The sequence below is a fragment of the Cryptomeria japonica genome, chromosome 9 (assembly GCF_030272615.1).
Source record: "Cryptomeria japonica chromosome 9, Sugi_1.0, whole genome shotgun sequence".
Taxonomy (NCBI): Eukaryota; Viridiplantae; Streptophyta; class Pinopsida; order Cupressales; family Cupressaceae; genus Cryptomeria; species Cryptomeria japonica.
In genome coordinates, this window is record NC_081413.1 from 302,378,944 (window position 1) to 302,406,292 (window position 27,349).

At 37.8% G+C, this 27,349-nt stretch overlaps 1 protein-coding gene across 1 annotated transcript in view; it reads right to left on the bottom strand.

Annotated features, from left to right (window-relative positions):
* LOC131079588 (uncharacterized) overlaps window positions 1–27,349 on the bottom strand; it is a 194,329-nt gene that overhangs the window by 8,807 nt on the left and 158,173 nt on the right. The window contains exon 5 of the mRNA XM_058017580.2: window positions 20,144–20,194. Within this exon, the coding sequence (XP_057873563.2) occupies window positions 20,144–20,194 (51 nt within the window). The remainder of the gene's footprint in view (window positions 1–20,143; window positions 20,195–27,349) is intronic.

The following is a 27,349-nucleotide window of genomic DNA, read 5'->3' on the forward strand; positions in this document are numbered from 1 at the left end:
AATCAAGTCAAACTTGGATGGGTGCGAGGAGACATGTTCTTGCCTTTTGAAGTTAATTGGTGTTGAAAAATGATGGAAATTAGCCCAAACCAAGGATTTCGCTCCTGACCCTTCGAAAGGGTCCAGAGCGAAAACCCTAGGATCACCTACTTTCTTTGCAAGACAAGTTAAAATTTTGATTTTTATGGCCTAGATAGGAGTGAGGCAATGTGTCCTTAGTCTTGGAGGTGAATTGAAGTTGAAAGGATGGAGGAACATGCTCAAAACTTGAAAATCACTCCTGACCCTTCCAAAGGGTCCAAAGCGAAAAACACTAAAACCATCCTTTTCTCCAAATTTTGTGCTAAGTCAGGCCTAGACTAGGATGAGAGAAGCTATTTGGAATGCCTTGAAAAGATGTTTATCCACCAAAGATGCAAATTTTGAGCTAAAATTGGAATTTCGCTCCTGACCCTTCCAAAGGGTCCAGAGCGAAATTCATCAAAGTCACTATTTCCTCTGTGTCAAGACAAGATTTTGATTCCTATGGCATGAAAAGACTGGAGAGAGGTTGTTTAAGCCTTGCAAGATGAGTTGAAGTGAAGGAAAACAAGCAAAGAGAGAAATTCGCTCCTGACCCTTCCAAAGGGTCCAGGGCGAAATTCTTCAAATCAACCATTTTTCCCTTGAGTGAAGCTAAAATGTTGATACCTATGGCATGGTTGAGGCTGGAGTGAGATATTCTTGCCTTGTAGGGTGAATTGAAGTAAAGGAAGTGTAAAATAAAGCCTAAAGAAGGAATTTCGCTCTTGACCCTTCCAAAGGGTCCAGAGCGAAATTCCCAGTATCACCTAAATTGCTCACAATGACGATCAAGAAATGGATTCCTAGGCCTTGGTGGAGAAAAGACTAGTGTATGCTTGCCTTGGAAGGTATTTTGGAATAGAGACATGATGGAATTTGTCCAAAAGTTCAAAATTTGCTCCTGACCCTTCCAGAGGGTCTAGGGCGAAATTCTTATAAGGCCTATCCCTGGAAAGACTCTTGAACAAACTTAATTTTGATTTCTTGTTGATGATTTAAGGTATAAAATGCTATGTTGAAATGAATTTATTATATGTCCTTAATCATCTTTTTGTTTGTCTTGCAGTTAAAAGGGGACCAGGGCAAGACAAGGATGACCTTCTCCAGTCCGGCATCAACAAGGACGACCTTCTCCAGCCCAGCATCATCAAGGACGGCCTTCTCCAGCCCAGCATCATCAGGGACGACCTCTTCTAGTCCAGCATTCGAAGGAAAGGTACACCATCCATCCTGCACATCGAAGACAAAGGAAGTTAAAGCAAGGGTTCGTTAAAGAAGCAGACAGTTTCAGAAGAGTTAATTAAAGCTAGCTTCTCAGCAACATCAAATTGAATATCTACCAAGTTACAAGTGTCAAACAAGGTGGCATCCCAGTCATCACTCCTCCAGTCCGATTGGTCCACCTCAGCGTGTCCAGATTCAATGTACCTGACTCATGGGAGATGGCACAAACTTCAATGTACCTACCCCGGTTCTCCATTGGTCGAATATTCCAGAGACGACATGTGTCCAAATAATGCAATTATTTCATTGGCCAGAATTGAGTTTGTTGTAACAAACCCTAATTAGGGTTTTCATTGTAAAATCTCGGCCATTGATCTCAAATTGATCTGAGCCATTGAATTGTATTGAGGGCGCTATATAAGCCCTGGCTCCTCATTTGTAAAGAATATAGTTAGTCAGGAGTTAGAAGGTGAATAGTTGGAAATAGTGAATAAGTTAGTTAATAGTATAGCAATTAGAGTAGAATAGAAAGAGAAGGCAAAGATTGTTGCCAAGATGTTGTTGTAAAAGGCTTGTAAAACTTCATTGAAGAAATGGTGAAATCTATGGGTCGATTCAACAATTTGCATGGTCTTTATACTTCTCAGATTTGATTTCATGTTATTAGATGAGTGGAAGAAATGTGTTTGATTGATGGTGAAATTTGTATATCCATACTACTAGCAGTTTGTTGATTGCAGACTTGCCTTGTGTAGTCAACTGGAATCATCCAGCTTGAGCTTAACTTCAATTGTCGCTTCTTCATTGACATGCATCAGCCTGATGGTGTCTATGCCTGTAGTGATGATCTGAACATCATAAAGCTTTCCTCCGAAGATCGCACTAACCTTGTGGAGATGGTCCTGGGATGTCAAAACAAGACTTAGTTAGAATTTCATCAAAGGTCATTCATTGCTCTTACATTTTTACTGTCAGAATTAGATCCTTTCCTCGCCCTCTTCCTTTTTTCTTTTTTTTTTTAAATCTAGGCTAGTGAAATACTGTGATTCCAGCCAATCAGACGTTTAGTCATCAAGTGTAAGTCCCCTTGTGATTCCAGCAAAATCACATCATACCACAAAGAGCTTATCCACGAGTAGAGAACCTGCATACAAGAACCTTGGAGTTGCCTCAACTGATCCTTCGGCGAGATCTTCAGCAGTCGGGAAACTTTGCTCAAGAGAGGATAAGGTACCTTTAGGTATTTTATTCTGTGTTCGCATGTGCATGAAAAACACATCAACAGGTATGCATAATGATCCTTGACTTAGATGCTTTAGATGGTATTTATGTTATCTCCATGTTGATGCTCTTCTTGTTTGGTATGATGGAAGATGATCATTGCCCTGGGGATGTTGAGGGTGACATCATTCATCTTAGACCTATCCCTATACCTCATAATGTTATTAGGAAAATCATCTTATTCATAAGACTTCACTTTTTTCTGAATATCTTATGTCTAATTGCTAGTGTACATTCACTCTAACTATAGATCTACTAGCTTCTAACTGGCTCAAGATTTGCCACTCGCATCAAGTCTAGAGTGGAAAACATTTGGTGCAAAAAGACATTCTACAGACCAGAAACAGTTAGTAGGCAATACACACAATAAGGAGGGTCAAGTAGGAAGATTGAAGCACTCCTGTAAGAACAAATAAACGTGGGAATTTCACACAAACATCATCAGATCGGAAAGGAAGGAAAGACATTACATCCATAAGATAGAAGCAGCAAACAAGGAGAGTATCTAGGAAAGCATTCAAGTTTAAGAAAACAAACAGATTGGAGATCAAACATCATCAGCAATCAGAAAACACAGCTTCAAATTCTAGAATCATTAGCAATTAGAGAGATACGCCTTCAGAAAATATCAATATCAAACAACATCATTCATCATCAATCATTCCCAAATACTTCTGCAGAAATATAAGAATCAGATTAACAAGATCAGCAAGCACTACGCATTCCAATTCCCAAATGGTAGATTGCACTTCCAGCATAGCATTGAACACAAGCAGTTAATATCAGATCAGTCCATCAATCGATAGCTGATGAGGGATTGCAATCTAACTATATATTGAACATCTTCATATAATTAATACTCAAATCATATTTGACAATTTTTTAGGTGTATATGTATGCATCTTTATATGTGAGATTAATGCTTAAGTGTATGCCTCTATGTTAAGGAACAGATATGCATACTGTTTGAAATCCCACCTTGTGAGAGGTAGGACCTGAGGTGTAAGACAAGGGTAGCAAGTGGGCTAGTAAGTAGGCCGTCGTAGAAGGACCATTGCGGCCTAGGACAAAGAGGGCACTTATAGAGTCAAGTAACCCCCTTACAACCTCCACCCAACTCCACAAGATGGCAACTAACTGTAGGGAGAGGAGACATGGTTGGGGAAAGCAAGTACAAGCCACCAAGCAAGAGGGTTGTGGTAGACATCCACTCTTAGGCTTGGTGTAGAAATGGCTTCGGGCAGACCCATCATGTCCTTTTCCCCAATGTGTTTATACTCTATGAATATAATGCGACTTGACTAACCCTAATGATTAAATATATGTATATTTGTATATGTTGCTTATGTTATGATTGCCGAATTCAAATCCAAGATCGCATTATTAAAAAGATATTTACTTGACAAGATGTAACCCTGACCCTAATTTGTTGAAATTGTGATTTTAGGGCAAATTCTAGGGCAAATTTGGAAGGGGACATTACAGGATTCTTTGAAATGTTTATGGCACTTGTATTATCACACGTAATGGGAATGGGCTTATCATATTTCAACTTAACATCTTTCAATGTCTACTTCATCTACATCACCTGAGTGCAACAAGATGTTGCAGCAATGTATTATGCCTCTATACTGGATAAGGAAACTGAATCTCGCATCTTAATGAACCAAGAGACCAATTTGTCTCCCAAGAAAAATGCACTTCCATTGGCACTTATTTTGTCATCAGCACAACTAGCCCAATCAGCATTAGTATAAGCCTTCAAAGAGAAATCACTATCCTTTTTATATCAAACCATAATCCAGAGTCCCTTTCAAATATCTGAATATTCTTTTAACAGCCTTATCGTGAGATTGCTTGGGATTAGCCTGATATTTGGCAACTAAACATACTGCATGCACAATATCAAGACTAGAAGCAGTCAAATATAACAATCCACCGATCATAGACCTATAGAGAGTCTAATCGACTCCCGAATATTAAATCATCCTTGCTCAAGTGACAACTAGTAGGCATGGGGGTACTCACAATCATTGACATCTCAAATTCCTTCTACATATCCTCTACAAATCTCTTGCATACCTCATCATCTGCTCCAAAGATAACGTCATCAACATATACAACTTTCTTGAAGCCTTGCTGTAGTAGATACTTGTCCAACCTAGCATACCAAGCCCTAGGAGCTTGCTTGAGAGTTGAGACCATAGAATGCCTTTTTCAATTGCACACCATGTTCGAATCTTCTCCCAACTGAAATCCATTAGGTTGTTTGATATAGACTTCTTCTAGACCTCCATTCAAGAAGGTTGACTTGACATCCATCTTGTACACCTTAAAGTCCTTGTGAGCAGCAAATGCAAGAAACATTCTGATTGCCTCCATTCTAGCCACTAGAGCAAAAGTCTCCTCAAAATCAATGCCTTCTACTTCAGAATATCCCTTACACACCAATCTGGCTTTGTTGCATGTCACTTCTCCTTCTTCATTCAATTTGTTTTGGAATACCCACTTGGTTCCAATAACATTCATGTTAGTAGGTCTGGGAACAAGTTCCCATGTCTGATTCTTCTCAATCTGAACAAGTTCTTTCATAGCTTTCATCCTCCTCCATCCTTGCTAGCATCAAAAAAGGTCTCAAGCTCAAACTTTGATAAAAGACAAATCGTTTCTTGTTCATTTGCCTTGACAAGTCTTCTTCTAGTCTACACACCTCCGTTCTTGACCAATAATTTGATCTTCTAAGTGATTCTTTTGGGCATACTTCATCGGAGTCTTAGGGGTCTTTTCAGATTCCTTTTCCTCTATCTCCTTTTCTTCCTCTTCTTCATCTGCAGTGCAAGGAACACCTTCTATTCCACAGTCCTCAAGTTCTTTTGTGGTCTGGTTCCAATTTTCATCCACTAACATTTGTGCTCTCAACTATTTTCTTGAGTGTCTTGTTGTAGCATCTATAGGCCTTGCTTCTTATTGAGTAACAAAGGAAGACTACTTCATCAATTCTTGAATCAAACTTCCCAAGATCTTCTTCATCTCTTCTAATGTAGCATTTACTTCCAAAGATTTTGAAGTACCTAATAGTGGTTGTCCTTCCATACCATAGCTCGTAAGGGGTCTTTGAATTGTTGATTCTCACTTGCACTCTGTTAAGAACATAAATAGTTGTATGCACAACCACTTTCCAGTAAACATGAGGCAAGTTAGCATCTTTTAGCATTGTCCTAGCCATCTCTTGAACAGTTCTATTTTTCCTTTATGCTACCTTATTCTGTTGAGGGGTCCTAGGAGCGTACAAATGTCTCCTAATACCATGATCTTCACAAAACTTATTAAACTCATTTGATGTAAACTCACCTCCTCTATCAAACGTTAAGCACTTGATCTTAGTATCCATTTCATTCTCAACCATAGACTTGAAAGCTTTAAACCTATCTAGTGCTTCAAATTTTTATTTTAGAATAGTAACCCATGTCATCCTAGAGTAATCATTAACAAGTATCATAAAGTACCTTTCACCACTTAGTCCTCTTATCCTAGTAGGCCCACATAGATCAGTATGTATCAACTCCAAGGGTTTTGAAGTAGAACATTCCTTGCACCTGAATCTTGTCTTTGTCTACTTCCCCATCTGACATTCCATGCATAGTGTATTGGTAGTGTTGATGTGTTTTTTAGCACAATCGAACATAGAATAAAATACCAAAAGTATTATATCCTCTCTTGATCAGAATCTTCTTGGATGCTGAATTATATGATCAACCAAGATGACTCCAAGGTTTCTATACTCAGGTCATGACGTGTGGATAGCTCAATTGGTTGATGTGATTGTTGGTAATCCAAGGGGCCTTACGTTTGAATACTTGAATGTTGAAGGTTTGGATGTTGCTGGAACTTGGATTCTAACTACTTGCTTGGAAAAATAAAATGGCAAAAGACATGGGGTTCAAGGAGTCTAATCTAAACCTAAGAATGTAGGAACAATGGACAATCTTTAGTGAAACTCCAACTAAGCTAAGTTTTGACATGCAAACAACATCTCCACAAAGCTAGTGCGATCTCCTAAGGTAAGCATATGATGTTCAAATCACCACCACGAACATAGACACCATCAAGACCATGCATACCAATGAAGAAGTAGCAATTGAAGCGAAGCTTGGCTAAATAGATCCAGTTGACTATGCAAGGCAAGTCTAGAATCAGCAAACTGCTAGTAGTATGGACTTCAGTAAAAAGGATGTTTATTTACAAAATTGGCAACAATTTCTGCCTTCTCTTCCTATTCTACTCTAGTTGCTATCTGCTACTAAACTATTCTTGAACTACTCTTCTATTGTTAACTTCTATTAACATTCACAAATGAGAGAGAGAAGACTTTTGTAGTGCTCCCTTTACAAATGAATGGCTTGGATCAATTTCTGATCAATGGCCAAGATTACAAGGTGAAACCCTAATTAGGGTTTGTTAGAACAAACTCTTCTTAGCCAATGAAATAATTACAATTAATTTGGCACATGTTCCATATTGAATGTGAACCAATGAAATGTGAGGTTAGGTAGCTCAAAGTTTGTGCCTCCATATGATGACTCGGGTGCATTGCATTTGGACATGCTGATGCGGAACTTCTTGATTGGTGGATTAGTGACTAGGATGCCACCTCAATTTGCACTTGTAGACTTGATAAATTATCATGAATGAATGTTGAGCAATATCTCTTGATACTCAACATTATTCAATTTGCTCAGTGTGATGATGATGATTGATCTTTACTTATTCATGATTTACTTGATGAATGATACACCTAGTTTGAGTTAACTCCTCAATGTACTAACTTTGATTCTTGGATTCCCGAAGGGAATTCAAGATTGTAAAAACATTCCTTATCAACAAAACTTCTTCATTTTACCATGATGCAATGAAAACTTTGAATGTATCATGCTCCTCTTGTTGTGATGCTTGCCTTGAATGTCCTCTTTGTTGCCATTGACATGGCAGGGGCATTGATGAAATAAAGATCTTCGATGATGATTTGGCTTGAAATCTCCTTTTCATCCTCGTCATGCTACCGAGTTCCTTCACTTGATCTTGTTGTGCGTATTGCACACACACCCTGTCTATAACAGGGACCCCCAATTTTTGCTTTGCCTGTTGCACTACGTAAAAGGGAGAAGGTAAGTGCTCTATGTTAGAGTTGAACAACCTAAAGCCAATAGCATCCCAAATTTGTGTTCAAGCGATGAGGAGTCGAGACAAATCATGTTGCCTTCCGAGAACTCGGAAAACCCTCAAAATGCCTCCAAAATCACTGAAATAATCCCGAAGGAGGCCAAATCAAATTCATTAGGCCAAACAAATACAAAGTTCGGGCTTTCAATAAAATGCGAGAGCTCTGTAGAATAGTAGAGACTAGTCAAATCGCCTTCAAAGGTCAAGATAAACCCCTTCGTGGTGTAAAATAGGGAGTTCGCACTTTCTCCCTGCTATGTCCGACAAGATACCAAGGATCCAACCCTGCAAAACACCCAAAAAAGGGGGCCACCCGATAAACAAAGCCAGATCTAAAGAAAACTCGGCATTTTTACTCTTTTTGTGAGAAAAAGAATAAATTGCACATTTCCTCCAAAAACTCCAAATTTCTCCTAAGTTGGAGGCGTTCAAAAGAAATTCGGTATTTTAACAGGTTTTGCCAAATGCGTCTAAGGTAAAATCGCACATTTGCTTTTAAAAATCAAAATTTGGCTTAGGTGTTTAAAACATTCTCACATTTCGGCCTAAAAGGACGAATTTCGTCCTTAGTTGACCAAGTAATGCAGCGATGAGTAAAGTAAAAGGGAGCTTTCAAAGAATTCAAAAATCGCACAAAATCTTCAAAAAACCCGAATTCACCTTTGGGCCGAGTTTGCAAAAAGAGAAAGAGGGAAATGTTTAAAACTAAAGCTCGCACATCTTCTCTTGAATGGCCGAGTTTTGCAAATTGCAAAGGAAAGTCAAAATACATCGTGCATTCTTGTTCGAGTCATCGAATTTCATTTAAGTATAAGGGGGGGGGGGGGGGGGGGAAACGCATTTCAAGTGTAGCGCGATTCTTTCAATTCTCTCCAAAAGGCTGAGTTTTGGCCTAGGACAATGTGAGTGCCAAATAAAGTGCTTGCAATTTGGCTTGCAAGGCCGATTTTCTCCCCGTGTCGGCTAAAATGCACTTAATTGCAAAAAAATGAAAGAGGGGATTCAAATTAATATTTTTTTATTTTCTCCTTCAAGCCTTGAAAATTTAATATTTGTTAAAATCATTTAATTTTTCAAGGTAATTGATTTAGGATGGAAATTGATTGTTTGCAGATTGACGTCAACCTAAAGCTCAGATTGAAGACATGATCGTGATCAATGCCAGGAAGCGAGAATGCAAAACATGCCGCAAAGCATAAAACGACAAGCACGAAGAAATGCGCAATCACCAGACGACAAGTTCGAGCCTTAACGAGATTGAAGACAGAAGAACACACAAAATGCTACAAATGTATGCATACTCAAAAATGCACAACTGGAATTGATTCTAGAAAATCAGTTGTAAAACCGAATTGTTTTAATGTAAATAATTGTCTGTGGGCCCCACCTAATGTATTTAAAATGAGGGGACACAGGTCAGTTATTTCCAACTACGAGATTGACCTGAATTGATGCCAAACAGTTGTCAGTCGCTGGGAAAGTGGTTGTGAGGACAACTGAAGAGTTAATAGGCATGGGCTAAAAGCTGCCAAGTTATAGAAGGCAGATCAGGGCCCTTGGATGCAGTCAATCCTGGCCTTTGGTTCAAATTGTAAAATATATAAAAGGCAAGATGCCTTCTCTTGTAAAGGGTTAGATTTTTCGACTCTTAGAGGTTAGAATTAGTTAAACTATTAGGAGTAGAATAGAACTGCTGTAGAAATTGTTGTAATAGCAGTTAAAATCAATATATGAACATTGATTTCGTGTTTGTTATTTTGGTTTTATTTTGTTTGCATGGTTTTCTTCTAGCTTGTTAGAAGTAGAGTTCAATGATTTCAATGGCAAAATGTGGGGGGTATTTGATGCATTTCATGTTCATACCATTAGGGGCTTGTTGATTGTAGGTCACTGTGCAAGGTTAGCCTGAACCTTACTTGTGCTTAGTTCAATCATATGTATTCATTCTAGGCTACGCCAGAGTTGGGTGCCTAGATGAGTATCTCCGATCTGAAAATCCTTCATCCCCTTGAAGATTGCACTATTCTTGTCGAGCTGTGAGGGTGTCTCTAGCGAAACAAGAATCAGTTTATGAAAATTTGTCCACCCGCAGCACTAGTCATTCCTATCATTGCACTTAGGATTCCTAAACCCTTCCCTTTTGATTTTATTTCCCAGCTTGAGAATCACAGCATCGTTGGATGCAGACCAGCTTGTTGCAAACGTAAGGCCCCTTGTGTTTCCAGCAAAACACATCAAACCGTTGAGTTATCGTGCAGTCATGAACTGACATTTGGAACCTTGAGGTTGTCCCCTTTGATCAGCTAAAACAGCATTAGGGATTCCTTATGCAATAGAGGATAGGATACTCAACAAATTCTATTTTGTGTTGACCGGAGAGAGTTGGTAATCTGACTTTAGCCACGTCAACAGATCCTTTGCATAGAAATTCATCTTTGAATTGTTGTTCTGATCTCCTACAATTAGGTGTGCCCTTTTGATTTCCTCCTTTGTCACCTGCAAAACAAACAAGTAGGTATTGTTGGGATGCAGAAACACCAACAGGTATCAAACACACATTACATATACTTAATTTCATCCATCTTTTATCCCTTATATGTTCTGATTCTGTCTGATTTGTGTTTGCTACAGGTCTGATCATGTAATGGAATTCCTCCAAAATCTGCCCAGGTTGCTAAAAAATGTCTTCAACTTGATCTTAAAACCTTGTATTAATCAAAATCACCCTCTTTAAGTGTATTTTGATCGAATGCAATGATCAAAATAATTGCACAAATCACTGCCTTCAAAATTTGCTGTGCAGATCAGAATTCGCTTAATGAAATAATTCACAAAATCGCTGCCTTATGGTGCAATTCACTCTTGGAAATGCAAATCAGACTTGGAAATTATTTTGAATGATGATGTTTGAAATGAAATCAAAACATCCTCCTTATAGAGGCGTTGAATCAAAGGATGTATCTTATCTCCTATATAGGACGACTTGCATCGTCATAGATAATGTTGAATATGTATAGCTTCGGTTGGAATTCTTTGATCAAGCCTATACAATTCAAATGTCTAATTGGCCTATCGGCCTTAGACATTTGAATAACTATTCTCATTATTAAGTTTAGACTTAGACTTCAGATTATACATAACCATTATAACTGTTATCTACTTGTCATCAATTACAATCATTATCGGTTTACATCTATTATCGATTTAATTGCTAATCGATTTCTTTTCTTTATTAGTTGATTGTTAGTGACCGGTGATGATAGGATAATATCGGTTATGATTAACTGATGGTAATTGCATTGATTAGTTAGCATTCCGATTCATTAATGAATCGATACGGGTTTTACAAGCCACCATTTCGTGTTAAAGGGACACAACCCTTAAGGAAGTTCGTGGACATCATATTTATGGATAATATGATTTCCTTAGAACGGTGAAGGAGATAAGATTGCAGATCGATATACTAATATCGGTGGAAAAGAAATACAACCGTTGAAGTTACAAATAATCAGTGTGTGAATCTATATATATATACTGCAATTTGAAACTATATATATTGTAATCTGAAACTATATCAGATTGAAAGTGTAAACTGAATTCTGATATATACTCAGCAGTGAACATAAATCAGACTGAAACTGAAGTCTATTGTAATTTAAAAATTACCTATTCATATAAATCTGATCCAAAACTTAACATGGTATTAGAGCAGGCTTGAGCAAAGATCAGATCAGATTTATATAAGCAAGATTATCTTCTATTATTATCTTCAAGTTCATTTACTTCTATCAACATCAAGATGGTGAATGGAATTAGAGTTGAAGACAGACCTGAAGGAGCATCAAACTTCGTATCCTAGAAGTTTAGAATTACGCTTGCCTTGGGGGAAAATGAATTCGACAAATTCGTGAAGAAAGCCATACCTGAACCAACCGAAGAGGCTGAGAAGCTTCAATGGAAGAGAAAGAACCATAAAGCAATGAAGATGTTGGTTGACTCGGTGAAAGATCACATCGTGCCAATTATCTCCAAGTTGGAGACAGCATATGGCATGTTCAAAGCATTAGAGGAGATGTATGAGATAAACAACACAAGCCGAGCTCTTGCATTAAAGCAACAACTTCATCACATCAAAATGACGAGAGAAGAATCCATCACCTCATACTTCATGAGGATTACTGAATTGAGAGATCAACTCTCTACCATTGGACACACTATAGAGTGCAAAGAGTTAACCATGTTGGCACTCAATGGTCTCCCTTCATCTTGGGAATCATTCATTCAAGGGATAAGCACAAGATCAAAACTTCCTAAGTTTGATTGATTAAGACGGACTGCATCCAAGAAGAGTCAAGATTGGTCACAAGAGGCATTGATCAAAGCTCTACAAATGAAGATATTCATGTTCTTGCCTCTCACTCCTCAAAGAAGAAAGGTAAGAAAGGACACTTCAAAAGAAGGAAGGATATTTCAGAAATCCAATGTTTTAGATGTGACAAATATGGTCACTATGCAATGAAATGTCCAACCAGGACTATGCCTCAAGCTTCCATTGCGGATGCTGGTGAGACTCTTCCACAAAAGGATTCAGATGGATTCATATTCTGATTTGAAAGAGATAAGTTTTATGGTTGAATAATGTTCATGAATTTCATATGTAGTTATTAATTCATGCAATTACATTATGCGTGTTATTTGTTGTCCACTTACGACAAGCTGCATTTGGATATCTTGTTTTTTTTAAATTTCTTCAATTTACTATGAGAAACTTGTCCCTTACATATAGGACATCTTTAGAATCACAGCCTGTTGCTTTTTAGGTTATCGAGTTTTGAAGTTCTATTTGAGATGAAGAGATTGAAATTCAGGAAGAATATGTAGAGGACTTTAGTGGAGATTCTGAGATTTTGCATTTCCAATTTTGTTATAAAACAAATATTTACCTACAGAAGTGCAAGAGTTCACTTCTGAAAGCCATAGAGGCATTTGTGCAGGTGATGATAGCATCTAGGGTTACGAAGCAAGTTGAGACAAGAAGGCTCTTCCAGTGAAAGGGAGCGTACTACAAGGAGATTTTGTTCTAAATCTCAAGATGGTCATATTCCTACCTAGGGCTCGATCTTATGACAGTAGATCTATGGTGGCTTTGGATCTAGCACTTCCATTCGTATGAGGATCATACCAGATGATGTGAGTCTCCTGAAGCAAGATATTTTCCATGATTGGGATCATGTGAGCAGGGGATGCTTCTGTGACAGACGGAGTGGCTAAGAGGATGTGCTTCGATTGATATCTGAGGATCTTGGTCATATTGGTTCAGAGGAAGTGGACCATGTTAGAGACATGGTGGAAAGGAATGCTATTCAATTGAGATACATTAGTACTGATGAGCAAACGGCAGACATTCTCACCAAGCCCCTCTCCTGAAAAAAGTTTGTGTACTTTCAAGGTAAGCTTGGTATGGTGGAGAATGAAACCCTAGCTAAGATTGAGTCTTAGCTTCATTAATTTGTTTATATTTGTTTATGTATATACTAATGTATTCTTATCTTTAAAAGATGTTTAAAGTGTAAACTCTTGTTAATGCATTTCTCTTTGAGAGAGACTTAAGGTGAAAGCCCTTATCTACACCCTCTGATATGGTTCATGGTGGATGTTGTGTGTGATGCCATGACAACATCACGTGAGAAAATTTGTGATGATCTTCTTGTGCTTGTGTGTTTACCCTCTAGATGAGCCATGGTGAATATCATTGTGAGGTGACGATTCACAATGATGAACACTTGTACATCTTACCATTGTTGTAAGGTGACGATCTTACAATATTGGTTGATTAAACCATTATGGTGGATATTGTGTGACGTGATATCTGTGGATATGCCATAATGGTTGATATCTTGAGAGGTAATATCTATGGATATGCCATAATGGTGGATATCTTGTGAAGTGATATCCATGGACAAGCCATAATGGTGGATATTACATAAGGAGATATCTATGGTGGATATCATGAGAAGTGATATCCGTGGATATGCCATAATGCATGATATCACTGTGAGGTGATGTCTTTCTCTTCCACAAATAGATGTAGCTATTGTGGTAAATCATCACAAGAGGTGATGTAACTTATTCAAGACTAAGTAGGGTTCCTACCTAGCTAAGAGGGAGTGTTGAATATGTATAGCTCCGGTCGGAATTCTCTGATCAAGCCTATACAATTCAAATTTCTAATTGACCTATTGGCCTTAGACATTTGAATAACTATTCTCATTATTAAGTTTAGACTTAGTCTTCAGATTATACATAACCATTATAACTGTTATCTACTTGTCATCAATTACACTCATTATCGGTCTACATCTATTATTGAATTAATTGCTAATCGATTTCTTTTCTTTATTAGTTGATTGTTTGTGACTGATGATGATAGGATAATATCGGTTATGATTAACTGATGGTAATTGCATTGATTAGTTAGTATTCCGATTCATTAATGAATCGATACCGGTTTTACAAGCCACCATTTTGTGTTAAAGGGACACGGCCCTTAAGGAAGTTCGTGGACATCATATTTATGGATAATATGAATTCCTTAGAATGGTGAAGGAGATAAGATTGCAGATCAATATACTAATATCGGTGGAAAAGAAATACAGCCGTTGAAGTTACAAATAATCAGTGTGTGAATCTATATATATACACTGCAATTTGAAACTATATATATTGTAATCTGAAACTGTATCAGATTGAAAGTGTAAACTGAATTCTGATATATACTTAGCAGTGAACATAAATCAGACTGAAACTGAAGTCTATTGTGTTCAATACTTAAAAATTTAAAAATTACCTATTCATATAAATCTGATCCAAAACTTAACAGATAAAATGTTTTATATTTTTATTTTCTTTTTAAGTTTTCAACGGTTTTGGTTAGATTACGTGGGGCGCTAACAATTTTCTTTATTTGCTTTTATCGTGGTCTTCAAGAGTCAAAGTATGATCACTCCTTATCTTTTAAATGAGATGCTTCTTATGAGTGAGGCCCTTCATCCTAGCTGGTGCTAACTTCTCCTTTATGCTTATCGGGTGCTTTGGGTTTGAAGGAACACATGCCACGGTGGCAAGGGTCTGTGGAAGGTCGGTGAGGAGTAAGGGATGTGGGGTTTAGACATGCTGCAGGGAAGAGGAAGTAAGGGATGTGGGGTAGGAAGGATGTGTCGCGATGAAGGCTTGGAGAAGGATGTGGGTGGAAAGTATGCCGCATGGAGAGGGAAGAAAGAGAGGTGGAGCTTGAAAACATGCCACGGTGAAGGGTGTGTGAGGGATGTTAAGGAAGGAAGGTGTCGGGGTAAGTAAGAAGTAAGGAAGGTCAGTGGGGATATAAGGGCATAAAGGGAGGTATAAGGGATAATGATGGAATAAGTTTAGGTTAAGTTGAGGGAGGTTTAGGATAGGATGTAGGTTGGGAAAAAGGGAGTTGGGGAATAGAGGTGGGAGATGAGGATAGTTAGGTGAGATATAAAAAGGGGGTAGTAAATTAATTTTAGGATATGTTGGGAAAGATAGAAGGATAGGAAGGTAAGTGATGAAGGATGTAATGGTGAAAGAGTAGGTTAGGATGGGATGTAGGTAAGTGAAGGGAGGTTAGGATGGGATGGAAGGGTAGTGGTATAAGATAGTCAAGGATGGAATGGGGGTTATGTGGGTGAAGGATAGAGGTGTATGAGGTGAAGATTTAGGATAGGATGTAGGAAAGTGAAGGAGGTTAAGGGAGGGGATATGAAGGGTAGATGGAAGGTAAGAATGATAGGAAGTGAGGTGTAGGTTATAGGATGGAGGTGGAAAGGTAGATGGAGGATAGGAAGGTAGGTTGGTAGAGATGAAAGGAAGGAAGGGTGTAGGGATGGAATGATAGGAAGGTGAGGTAGAGAGGGAGGTATAAGGAATATGAAGGATGGAGGTGATGAAGAATGTGGAAGGTAAGAAGGAGGTGAAGGTGTTGGAGAAGGTAGGTGAAGGTAAGAAGGAAGATGAAAGGAAGATGGAGGATGGAAGGTAGGTAGATAGAGAGAAGGTGAGGTGAAGGATATTGGGTTTTGGAGGGTGATGAAGGACATGAGGATGAAGAAGGAGAAAAGGAGGATGGAAGGTAGGTTGGGTGGAAGGGATAAAAGGTGAAGGGAAGAAGGATAAAGCGCTAAGTGGAAGGCTAAGGTGGTATGTAGTGGGGAAGGATGGGTGAAGGAGGTGTCGGGTTTTGGAGGGTAATAAGGAAAGCTGTGAAGGATGGAAGGAAGTGGAAAGTGAAGGATATGGAGTGAAATGGAAAGAAGTGAGGGGAAGTGGAAATGGAAGGAAGGTGAAGGGGAGTGGAAGGTAGAAAAGGATGATGAAGGTAGGAGGAAGGATGGAGAAGGATGGAAGGAAGAGGGTAGAGAAAGGAAAGAAGGATGTCGCGGCTAGGTAAGGTGGAAAGACATGGATATGAAATCGAGGATATGGGATGGATGGAAGAATGGAAGTGGATGGACAAAAGGATGGAGAGGCCGACTCCCTCATATGGAAATTTTATCCTTGAATTTCCTTTCGAAAATCCAAGGAAAGCCATTGATATTCCAAGTTTCACTCTTTCACACATCCTTTACCTATCAGTTATCATTATCCATTGAAATACAGATTTGCTTGAGGATTATACAATCACCCCGAACCTTCATCATGGAATTCATACTTGGACACGACCTGGAAATTGCATTGCATCCTCTCTCAAGTAAGAGGCTAAAAGCTCCAAAATTACTACTAATCTAGGCGACTGAACTACGACAACTACTCTAGAAAGCAAAAAGTAGGGGTCCCCATTTGCAATGGGGAGATGTGTGAAAACTTCAGAATAGGTAGGTTTGATGATTTTGGTCATATCTCTTACCACTTGTGTAGAGCTAATCTTCACCATATTGTCAAAATTGATGTGTTCCATTTGTTTGTGCCAAAGCCAGCATTCATTACTATGGGCTATTAGAGAGTTTCCTCCTTTGGCTTCTTTTAAATGATAGATATTTCCATTAGTTATTGTACCTTTTGCAATTAGTTTTCTTGTGCTTCCTTTCCTGATTTCACATCCTTTCTCATGAAAATGTAAGCTTGTATCCTTTGTTGCATATCTAACTGACACTGAGAAGATTATGTCTCAGTCCTTTAACATAAAGTGTTCCTTTGTCTTGTTATTTCCATCAATGGTTATGGTTCCTTTGCCAAGAATCTGAGAAGCCTCTTCATCACCAAACTTTACTGATCCACCATTCCATATTTCAAGATTAACTTTCTTCTATCTCCAGTTATGTGATTAGAGCAACCACTATCAATCACCCATGCATTTGGTTGTTCTTTTGCATGAAGGGCAGCCCATAAAATCAATTATCTCTCACTGTTTTCACTATTAAATAGAGTACCAAACTCTTCACATTTACCAACGCTATCAACTTTTACAGCCATGAACAATGTCTCATCATTTGAATCATTATTTTCTTCTTCAGATGAATAGCTACATTCGTTGGAATGAAAAATTCTTTAGGTTTGTCCCATTTGTTTTTACTATCTCTTCTATTGTTATCTTCTCTGAAAGTACATTTAGATACATAGTGACCAATTCTTCCACAATTAAAGCATTTGAAGGGTAACTTACCTTTATATTTGTTGGTACCTTTCTTCAATCTTCTTACAAAGTTTGCTTCTGCATTGTCAAATTCTTCATCAAGATCAACATTGCCTTTCACTATCTTACTGGCTTTGAATGCAACTTCCTTTTTGGGATTATCCAATTCAAATTCTCTCCTTTCAAAAGCCATAAGTGCACCATGAAGTTGATCCATTGTGTAAGTGTCCAGATCCTTACTTTCCTCAATAGCAAACACCTTGGGAACATAGGATTTAGGGAGAGTTATTAGAACCTTCTTCAACACTTCATCTTCCTCCAAGTTACCATCAATGCCTTTGATTCCACTTACCACTTTAGTTACCCGTTGCATGTAGCTATCAATACTTTCCTCTTTTGACATTCTTAGATTTCCAAATTTTCTTTTGAGGTTTTGCAACTTGACTTGCTTTATCTTCTTATCTCCTTCATATATGTTACTGAGTTTCTTCTAAACATCCTTAGCAGACTTGCAGCTCATCACCTTCAAGAGTTTTGTATCAGACAAACCACTTATGATTGCAATCCTTGCCTTTCCATTCTTCTTATGACTTATGATCTCCTCTTGACTAGTCAGAGGAGTAGTATAACCATATACAACAGAGTTTTAGATACAAAACTAAATAGAAATCAAATATGATTCCATCCTCATCTTCCAAAAAAGAGTAGTTTATGCCATCAAATTTGGGAATCTTGTAAGATCCATCTTGTGCCATCCCGAACCTTCCTCAAGCAATTAAATTTCTTCTAGAGGAATTTGGCTCTGATACGAATTGTTGAACACACCCCAAGGCTAAGAGGGGGGAGAGGGGTGAATCAATCTTGATCAAACATTTGAACTTTATACCACAATTCAATATCAACCTAACCTTAAACCTATCAACACTAATGAAAGATAAAACAATGAACACCATGCACAATAGAACACTAGGTTTACGTGAAAAATCCAAACAAGGAAAAACCATAGTGAGAGTCAACTCACTATATATGAATAAGATTACAATGTTGTTTTAGCCTCACCGCAAAGGAAGCACACTGCTCCCTAAAGGACTTGAAAGGATATGTTTTAACTCACTATATATTTTTCGGACTGATTCTAACACAACCACATTGTCAGCAAACAACAATCACCAACCATATCAGCTGCAACACTAGGGACTTGAAAGGATATGAGTGCAATGTCCACAAAGCACAACATTATGTTCAAGTCTAGAAGTCCACATCATCAAATGTGGAGGAATGCTTCCAGACAGTCATCAGCATATATTTTTGTGCCAACATACTTCAACAAATTTCGAGGGACTAGAATGTCCTAGAAACATCAACTTCTCACTCAAACATCTAATCCTCATCATGCTATCTTTGCCATCAAACACATTGTCAACATCATCAATTGTATCAACACATCATATTAAGTGTAGACATCAGACACCAAGAAAGTGGACATCCATAGACCATCTGCAACCAATATTCATCTGTTCTCTATATCAATCTCTTCATAAGAGTCATACAAATCATAATGACAATTGACAGTCAGCTGCCAACAATCGGCTCATACACTGACAATCATGAACATACAACTTCATCATTACTACTTCAGCATTGTAGCAATTCTCTATCCAACTAATCACCATATCACCAATGAGAAGAACAATCACAGACAACATATATTTTGAGACATCAAGTTGTCATCAATGACAACACATATTGCCAACATATACTTTGCAGGTCATCATATTAAGTATAGACATCAAACACCAAGAAGGTGGACATCCATAGACCATCTGCAACCAATATTCATCTGTTCTCTATATCAATCTCTTCATATGAGTCATACAAATCATAATGACAACTGACAGTCAGCTGCCAACAATCTCCTCATACACTGACAATCATGAACATACAACTTCATCATTGCTACTTCAACAATTGCAGCAATTCTCTATCCAACTAATCACCATATCACCAATGAGAAGAACAATCACAGACAACATATATTTTGAGACATCAAGTTGACATCAATGACAACACATATTGCCAACATATACTTTGTAGGTCATCCCACTAGTCAATTAGAATAAAGTAATTATCCCACATGCATGGAATGGAAGTAGTAGTCTTTAGCAAGACTCTAAATCGTAAGCTTTTTAAGTGGAAGCTACCATGGATATTTATGATTTAAGTGTAAGGTATATTGGATATTTATACTTTGTAGGTCATCCCACAAGTCAGTTAGAATAAAGTAATTATCCCACATGCATGGGATTGTTGTAGTTGTCTTTGGCAAGACTATATCGTAATGACTTTTTAAGTGGAAGGTACCATGGATATTTATAATTGGAGTGTAAGCTCTATTGGGAGGTTGCTCTCTCAAAGTGGCATTGTGAAGAGAATAAGGATATTATGTTTCTCTCTAATCAGCATATTTTTGAATTTATTGCTGTATTCCTTTTGCAAGTCTATTACATAAAAATTGCCACAAGTATAATAAAAGATTATAAGTTCAATTTTTCTTGTCACTCAATATTTACAAACAAAATCTAATCACATCATTTCTGCATAGGTGCAGCAAGGAAAACCCATGGTGGTATATTTTAATGGCACAAATTTCTAATATAATACATATCATAGAAAGATGCTATACAGACTAATTTTATTCTGACATACCTCTGATTTAGTAATGGGGACTGCATCATGAGAGAACGGGCATTCTTTACCCTGCAATCAAAACAACTCTTATTAAATAATATAAAATGCTAAAATCAAATTCATAGTTATAAAGAGAGATTGAGAACCATTTGACACAAAAACAAAATGTTGAGGACTTCAATGTCATAAGTAGATAATTAAAAAAAAAACAGTAAAACAAAATAAACGTTACTTAACAGTTGTTGAAAGACAAACATAGCCTACAATGTATGGTCATTGTGTCAAATGTAAACTTGCTACAAATAAATCACATACAAATGCCTCACAAATGAATAAAGCTATAATTATGAACATATATTTTGAATAGTTTACGCCAAATTGATTGATTGTGTTGCAATTTCACCTAGTTTTATTAGAATATATTGCGAATTGCAAAGATAAATAACTTCCATAGAGATTCTTGATAGGCAAGCAGATGAATGAGGAGATGGGTTTCGGGGATGGGGGGACCAAGGGCCTAAGATTGGGGATGGTGGGTGGGTGGTGCAAATACATATAGTACTTGGAAAATCAGTTATAAAAAGATGTGTAAGGAATAAGTATAGGATTTACAAATGAAACTTTGGCATACTAAGTAAAGCTTAAACTAATAAACATTAAAAAGATCGCAATGATTGCTTTGAACATTAACAATGGTGGGTAAAGGTTTGGGGGCAAATCAAGAAGTATAAGAATTGAAAAAGGAACTTTGCCATACTAAGTAAAGTTTAAACTAATAAACATTAAAAGAATGGCAATGATTGCATTGAGCGTTACCAATGGTGGGTGGAGGTTTGGCATCAAGAGGTAGTGCCCCTTGCGATGGTTTGGGGGCAGAGACCCCAATGGGATCAAGGGGATCTAGGAGCAAAGCTCCCAGCGGAATCAAGGGGTAGTGCCTCTTGCAAGGGTTTGGAGGTAGAGTCCCTAACAGGATCAAGGGGCAGCACCCCTTGGAGGGTCCAAGGGCAACGTCCCTAACACGTTCCCTATCGTGATACATAGCATGGCTAAAACAAATGTAGTACATAACCTATTTTGGTACCCCAAAGAAATGTTCTAATGCATCAGTTCAATCTATGAGAAGGCATAATTTTTAGCATGGTAGTCAATAGAGCAGCAATTTTTTCAGTCCTCAAAAAAATTATGATAGTAGCTAGTGAGTCCCAAAAGTCCATGGAGGCTCCAAAATGTCTTGGGTTTTGGCCAATTGTATATGACATGAATTATCTTTTGGTCGACTCTAACTCATTTTAAGGACACAATATGGCCAAGGTACCTAATTTTTTTTAAAACAAATCAGCATTTGGCATGTTGACCATTAGCCTATTCAATGGGTTACCCCAAGGTAATTAGTTAAGGGTTATCGAACTCATTGGGGTTTGGTTGATTGTTCAGTCCAACTAAACTAGCAATGTCAGGTGATGCATTAATCTTAGTCTATTGAGATTTGCATTATGACCTTTTCTGGAGGGGTTTTGGATTCCTTTTTACTATTTTTATAAAGTCATTGTCTAGACACCAACTTGGTCAGTTGGCAGTATTTCTATTTGGGAATGTTGGTAAATGCATTTGATGATGAATTTTGGCAATTAATGCGGTCCCGAGCAATTATTTTAAATAATGTTAAAAAGTATTACTGTTAAATTAAATATTATAACTTTAATGTTATTTGATTAGTGAAATGCTTAAGTGGGCACCTAGGGGGATTAAAGTTGTTTTTATTTAATAAAATGTTTCCTAGGTTTGGGCACCCACAAGGGAGTCATTACATGATGTTTTATTTAATTAAAATTTTACAACCCTAAATGAGGGTGTGTGGTCTTGAAGGCCTTTAAAAAGGCATTTTGGAGGTCATTTTGCATTATGTATGGATTCGATATTGAAAACAAAACTTTGTTGGATTGAAATTGTTCCTCCTTTGGCTTTGTGAGCACAAAAAACCTTTGCAAAAAATATCTCTTTTGGTGAAAGATCTAACCTAGGAGATTGACTGGTGGTTTTATCTAGAAATCACATTTGTGCTACATTGTTCTAATTTCAGTTGCTTCAGCTAGTTTAAATGGAGAATATTGGAAGATTATTTGTGAGGAGGCAAGAAGAGGGGATTTGGGAAGGACTGCATGCATTTTCTATTACCTTGCTAGTCGTACCATTTTCTCATAGCTGGCCGTACCATTTGCTCACAGCTGGTCATACACTCCAAGGGGGACGTGGGGTTTGTGGAGTCAAAATGCCTCGTTTTTTAGGATTCTCTTTGCTGCTTGGGAGGCATCCAAGGCAAGGCATCACAAAAAAATATTGATTGAGGTGTGCCGTCCCATTTATTGTCTCCAGTTGACTGCTGCAACTTGCATTTTACACACCTATGTATTTCAAATTTAATGTGTATGTTGAAAATGACATTTTAATGTATTTTGATGATCTACGTAGTGCTTATTTTGATGATAGATTGCAAACCAAATTCTGAAATCAAATCTGAAACTATTTCCAGTTGTGGCTGTAGCGTGGTAAATTCTAACCCCATACAATTTCACACTCTTTTTGGGCCCTTGCCTTAGTGTGTCTCCTCTTATAGCTCTTTTCCAAGCATATTTCTAGGCCTTGTATTGCAAAACTGATGTCATATGATGATATGACGATCTTGAACGTACATACACTAGTGCCACCTTTGTTTCACCCCTCTAGGTGGACTAGGGCGCTAGGTGCCCTTGTCCTAGTAGACTACAGCACTAGGGAATATGTCGATGTAACAGTTCTTGCAAGTTGATTCTCGATCCGGATATTTTAATATGATCGTTAGAGGTCAGCCTAATTTATGAAATACATTGGGAACCCTAGATAAAGATATCTTTCCTAATCCTCATGCATCCCAAGTATTCAAGCACATCCTAGAGTAAGTATTATGAGCGAACTTCTACAAATCTGAGCATTATGGAGCAACAAGTTGCAGTAATCTTTATGCAAGCGTGTTTTTATGATTAAGCCTTTTATGCCTTGTCATGTCATATTGCATCAACACTTGAAGGCTTATTCAAAGAGCATTGCATCATCAGCAACAACATCAAGCTTGAGGTATAATGCTGTGGATCTAGTATTTTATTTCCAAGTTTTCCTTTTCTATCTCTTCTTCATTATAGGGTTAATTCCAAACTCGGGGTTTGAGGTTTGACTAAGGCAAACCCCTATCAATCGAACACCAATTTGCCTCTTTTGTGTGTTCAGGTTACAAGTTTGTTAGTGAAGGAATATGGATTCAGCCTTCAGGAAGTGCGGACTGAGACAAAGAGAACTAGATTTTGGAAAAGCTGAAAACCCTGGACATTGTAGTGCTATAGTGTCTGACAATTTGTCAACAAAATTTCAGGGAGATACTCTAAGTGGTATCGTGATCCCAAATTTGTTTCCAATATTTGCATCAGACGCCTTGAGTACAGTGACGCCTATTGACATAGTCCAACACTTTCAAGTTCAAATTGCAGACATAGGTTCCTTTATGATCCCTGTTTCTAGATTTGTACTCAAAGTCTGCATATCTGATCTATAGCTTAATATTTATGTTGATTACTCTCAATTTTGCATCATTAACACTAGTTCTCACATTCTCTTACCAAATCAAAATCATAAGCAAAAGAATAAATCAATCATTAGTGCCCAGCTCACCCCCAATAGGTGTAAAGTTGGGCCTATAAATTATTCTTGAATGTATTGATGTGGTAAATGAGTTTGATTCCTAGTTTACATAAATAGGCTAGTGAATCACCTTTCCTCCCAATAGACGTATAGCTAAACCAAAAGAATGCCCAAAGTATTCTTTTTCATCGTGTGTATGGTCATATTATTGCTGACTATTATGCATTTAAATAATATGTTAGAATACTTGATGCTTCAGTTCCTATAACAAAAGATATGCAAATCTTTCTTAGTGAAGATATAGTGCCTTAGCACTCATTGATCTATTATGTTGCTCCTCACTATGTGACATTAGTAGCTTACCTTCTTGTGGGCTCTTTGTATTCATGGTGGTACAATTTCATGTGCAATCATACTTGGGTAGGAACATAATAGCCTAGTTATTCTTGTCTCCAAACTTGGGGGGTGAGGATAGTTTTTCAGTCTTTTCCTCCTTTCTAAGGATTCACTTTTCCTTTGTTGAGTTGCGCCTTTTATAAGGATATCCTTTCTTGCATAGAATTGTTTGTCTTTCATGAGGATTTTTGGCCTTTCTTGGAGGTGTGTATCCTTGATTAGGACCTATTCCTTGCTTGAAAGTGTATTCTTGCTATAAATGATCTCTCCTTGATGTTGAAAGTATGCAATCTTTCATCAAGAATCCCCCAACCTAGCAATAGGGAAGGTGTGTAGCCTCAGTCTCCTTCCCCTTTCTTAGAGTTGAAGATGTTATCTTTGTTAAATATCTCCTCTTGGAGGTAGATATCTTTAGGCAAAGATCTCTACCTCCCTCTTCGATAGTCATGCATCCTTGAAAAGGATCCCTTTACACTTGTTGCAAGATATCTTTTTAACAACCATCTCCTCCTTGCTTAAAGAGTTGTGTCCTCTTTCTAGCTTGGGACTGAATGCATTTTTGTTAAGGATATCTCCTTGGTTGTGAAGGTGTGTATCCTTAGTGTGGTTCTCTTTCTACCTTAAGATATCAACATGTAGCTATGTTAACATCTTAAGAGGGGGGCATAGATGTGGCCTCCTTGTTGTTGGTACTTGGTGTCACTGCAGCACCCATTTTGCAGTTGAGTTTTCGGATTGCCTTGCAAACCGAGGATTTTGTTTGGTAATCCTTGTGCTGGTGCACACTGCAACACCCATTTTGCACTTGAGTTTTCGGATTGCCTTGCAAACAAAGGGTTTTGTTCGGTAATCCTTGTGTTGGTGCATGCTGCAACACCCATTTTGCAGTTGAGTTTTCAGATTGCCTTGCAAACAAAGGGTTTTGTTTGGTAATCCTTGTGTGCACACATTGCAGCACCCATTTTGCAATAAATTTTTCAAATTATTTAATAAATAGGAGATTTTGCTTTGTAATCTTTCTCAAGATGAGTCGACTAGCATAACACACCCTGCTAGCCCGATTTGACTCTCCTTGTTCTCACGTGGATCACACAACATAACGCACTTTGTTGTCTAGTGGAATTTGTGCTTCTATCTCCTCTTCATGGATCACCTAGCATAACACAACTTGCTAGCCAATGGAATCCATGCATTTAACATGGATCACACAACATAACACACCTCGTTGTCCGGTGGAATCCATCTCTCTCTCTCTCTCACTTTCTCTCTCTCTCTCCCCATGAACTCATAGCATAACATACCTTGCTAGTTGTTGGGTTATGATTTCTTGTCTCATCAATTTGGTGTATGCTCTTGCTCTTTCTATAGGACCGCTTGTGCTCTTGCAATAACATACCGAGAATGATATTAGCGGTTGAGACATTTGGATTCTTGAGGTCTCTTCAACTAGTTGACTTGGAGCCTTTGTTTTTAGTACTAACCCCTTTTGTGTGTCTTTTTGTTTTGCTTTGTTTCTGTATCTTTCCTTTGTTTCCACTTTCCAGCATATAAATGAGCTTGAAGAAGGAGCAAAACCAATCATGATCACTCCATACCACCATCCTAAGGTGTATAAGAAAGAGATCAAAAAGGCAATAAAGGAACTCTTGGATATGGGACACATAAGATCTAGCTCTAGCCCTTTTGCATCATCCATAGTGCTGGTTAAGAAAAAAGATGGAACTATGAGGATGTGTATCAATTATAGAGCACTTAATAAAAGGACAATCAAGAATCGCTAACCCATACTGAGGATTGATGAGCTAATTAATGAGCTTGATGGAGCTAAGTATTTTTATAAGATTAATTTGCATTTGAGGTATCACCAAATCAAGGCAAGAGATGGAGATTGAACAAAACAGCGTTTAGATGTTATTATGGGCATTATGTGTTGAAATGATTAGCTAGTTCGGACCATATTTTAATGATGCCGTGTGGCAATTAAAATATTATCTTATTGTAATAAGGTTAAAGCAATTTATGTCTAATAGGCCTGGGCCTAAAAGTAACGTGTTGTTTATATCTAATAGGGCTGGGCCCAAATGTAACGTGTGGTTCATGTCTAATAGGGTTGGGCCCTAAAAGGAAACGTGCCTCAACTTACAAATTATGTAGACCCCAAATTTGGGTGCCAAAAGTGCAAATTAAATATGTAAAATAAAGGGAATTTGGCAAAAGCCGACTTGGGAAAACTTGAGCATGACTCTTATATAAACAAGATTCATTCTACACAACTTATATCCTTATCAAGTGCGATCAGCCTTATGCAAGAACAGTCAGCGAATCTGGCATGTTAGAGAGCGAATCCATTGGACTTGCTGGGCAAGGTGGTGCACTATACTTCAGTGATCTCCCTCTTCAAGTGGTGTCGATATTCTGCTCTCTCTGAAGACATACTACAACTGCATATTCTAGGTTCAGTCTGCCCTAGATTGGCACTCAATCAGATAAGTAATCTGATTCATGTAATCTGCTTATAAATAAGGAACTGATCTGAATCTTTGATGCTGGGTTTTTCCTCCAAGAGGGAGGTTTTCCCAAGGTACTTGTGTCTTGTGTTGTGTGCTTTTATTATTATTTCTGCTTATTCTCAGTCTGATTATAATTCAAGTAACTAGATTAACATCTGATTGCCTAAAATCAACATTATGAGTTTTTGGTCATGCCATTTGGCCAAACCAATGCACCAGACAACCTTTCAATCATGCATGAACCAGGTATTCATCCTTCAATTGAGGAAATTTGTTTTGGTCTTTTTTATGACATCTTGATCTATATTAAGACATGGGAAGATCATTGAAACATTTGGATGAGGTGCTGCACATTCGTGAGCAGCAATCTTTTTATGCCAAAGTCTCAAAGTGTGAGTTTGGGTTGACTGAAATTCTATATCTGGGGTTCAAAATCAATGAACAAGGTGCTAGTGTGGATGAAAAAAGACGAAAAAATAAAGACAATCCAAGATTGGCCCAAACCAATGAATGACTCAGCTAAGTGGATTTGTAGGCTTATGCAACTACTATAGAAGGTTTGTGAAGGGTTTTTCACAACTTGCTGCCACTTTAAAAAACTTAACCAACAAGGGGGCTTTCACATGGTGTCTGATGAATACTAAGA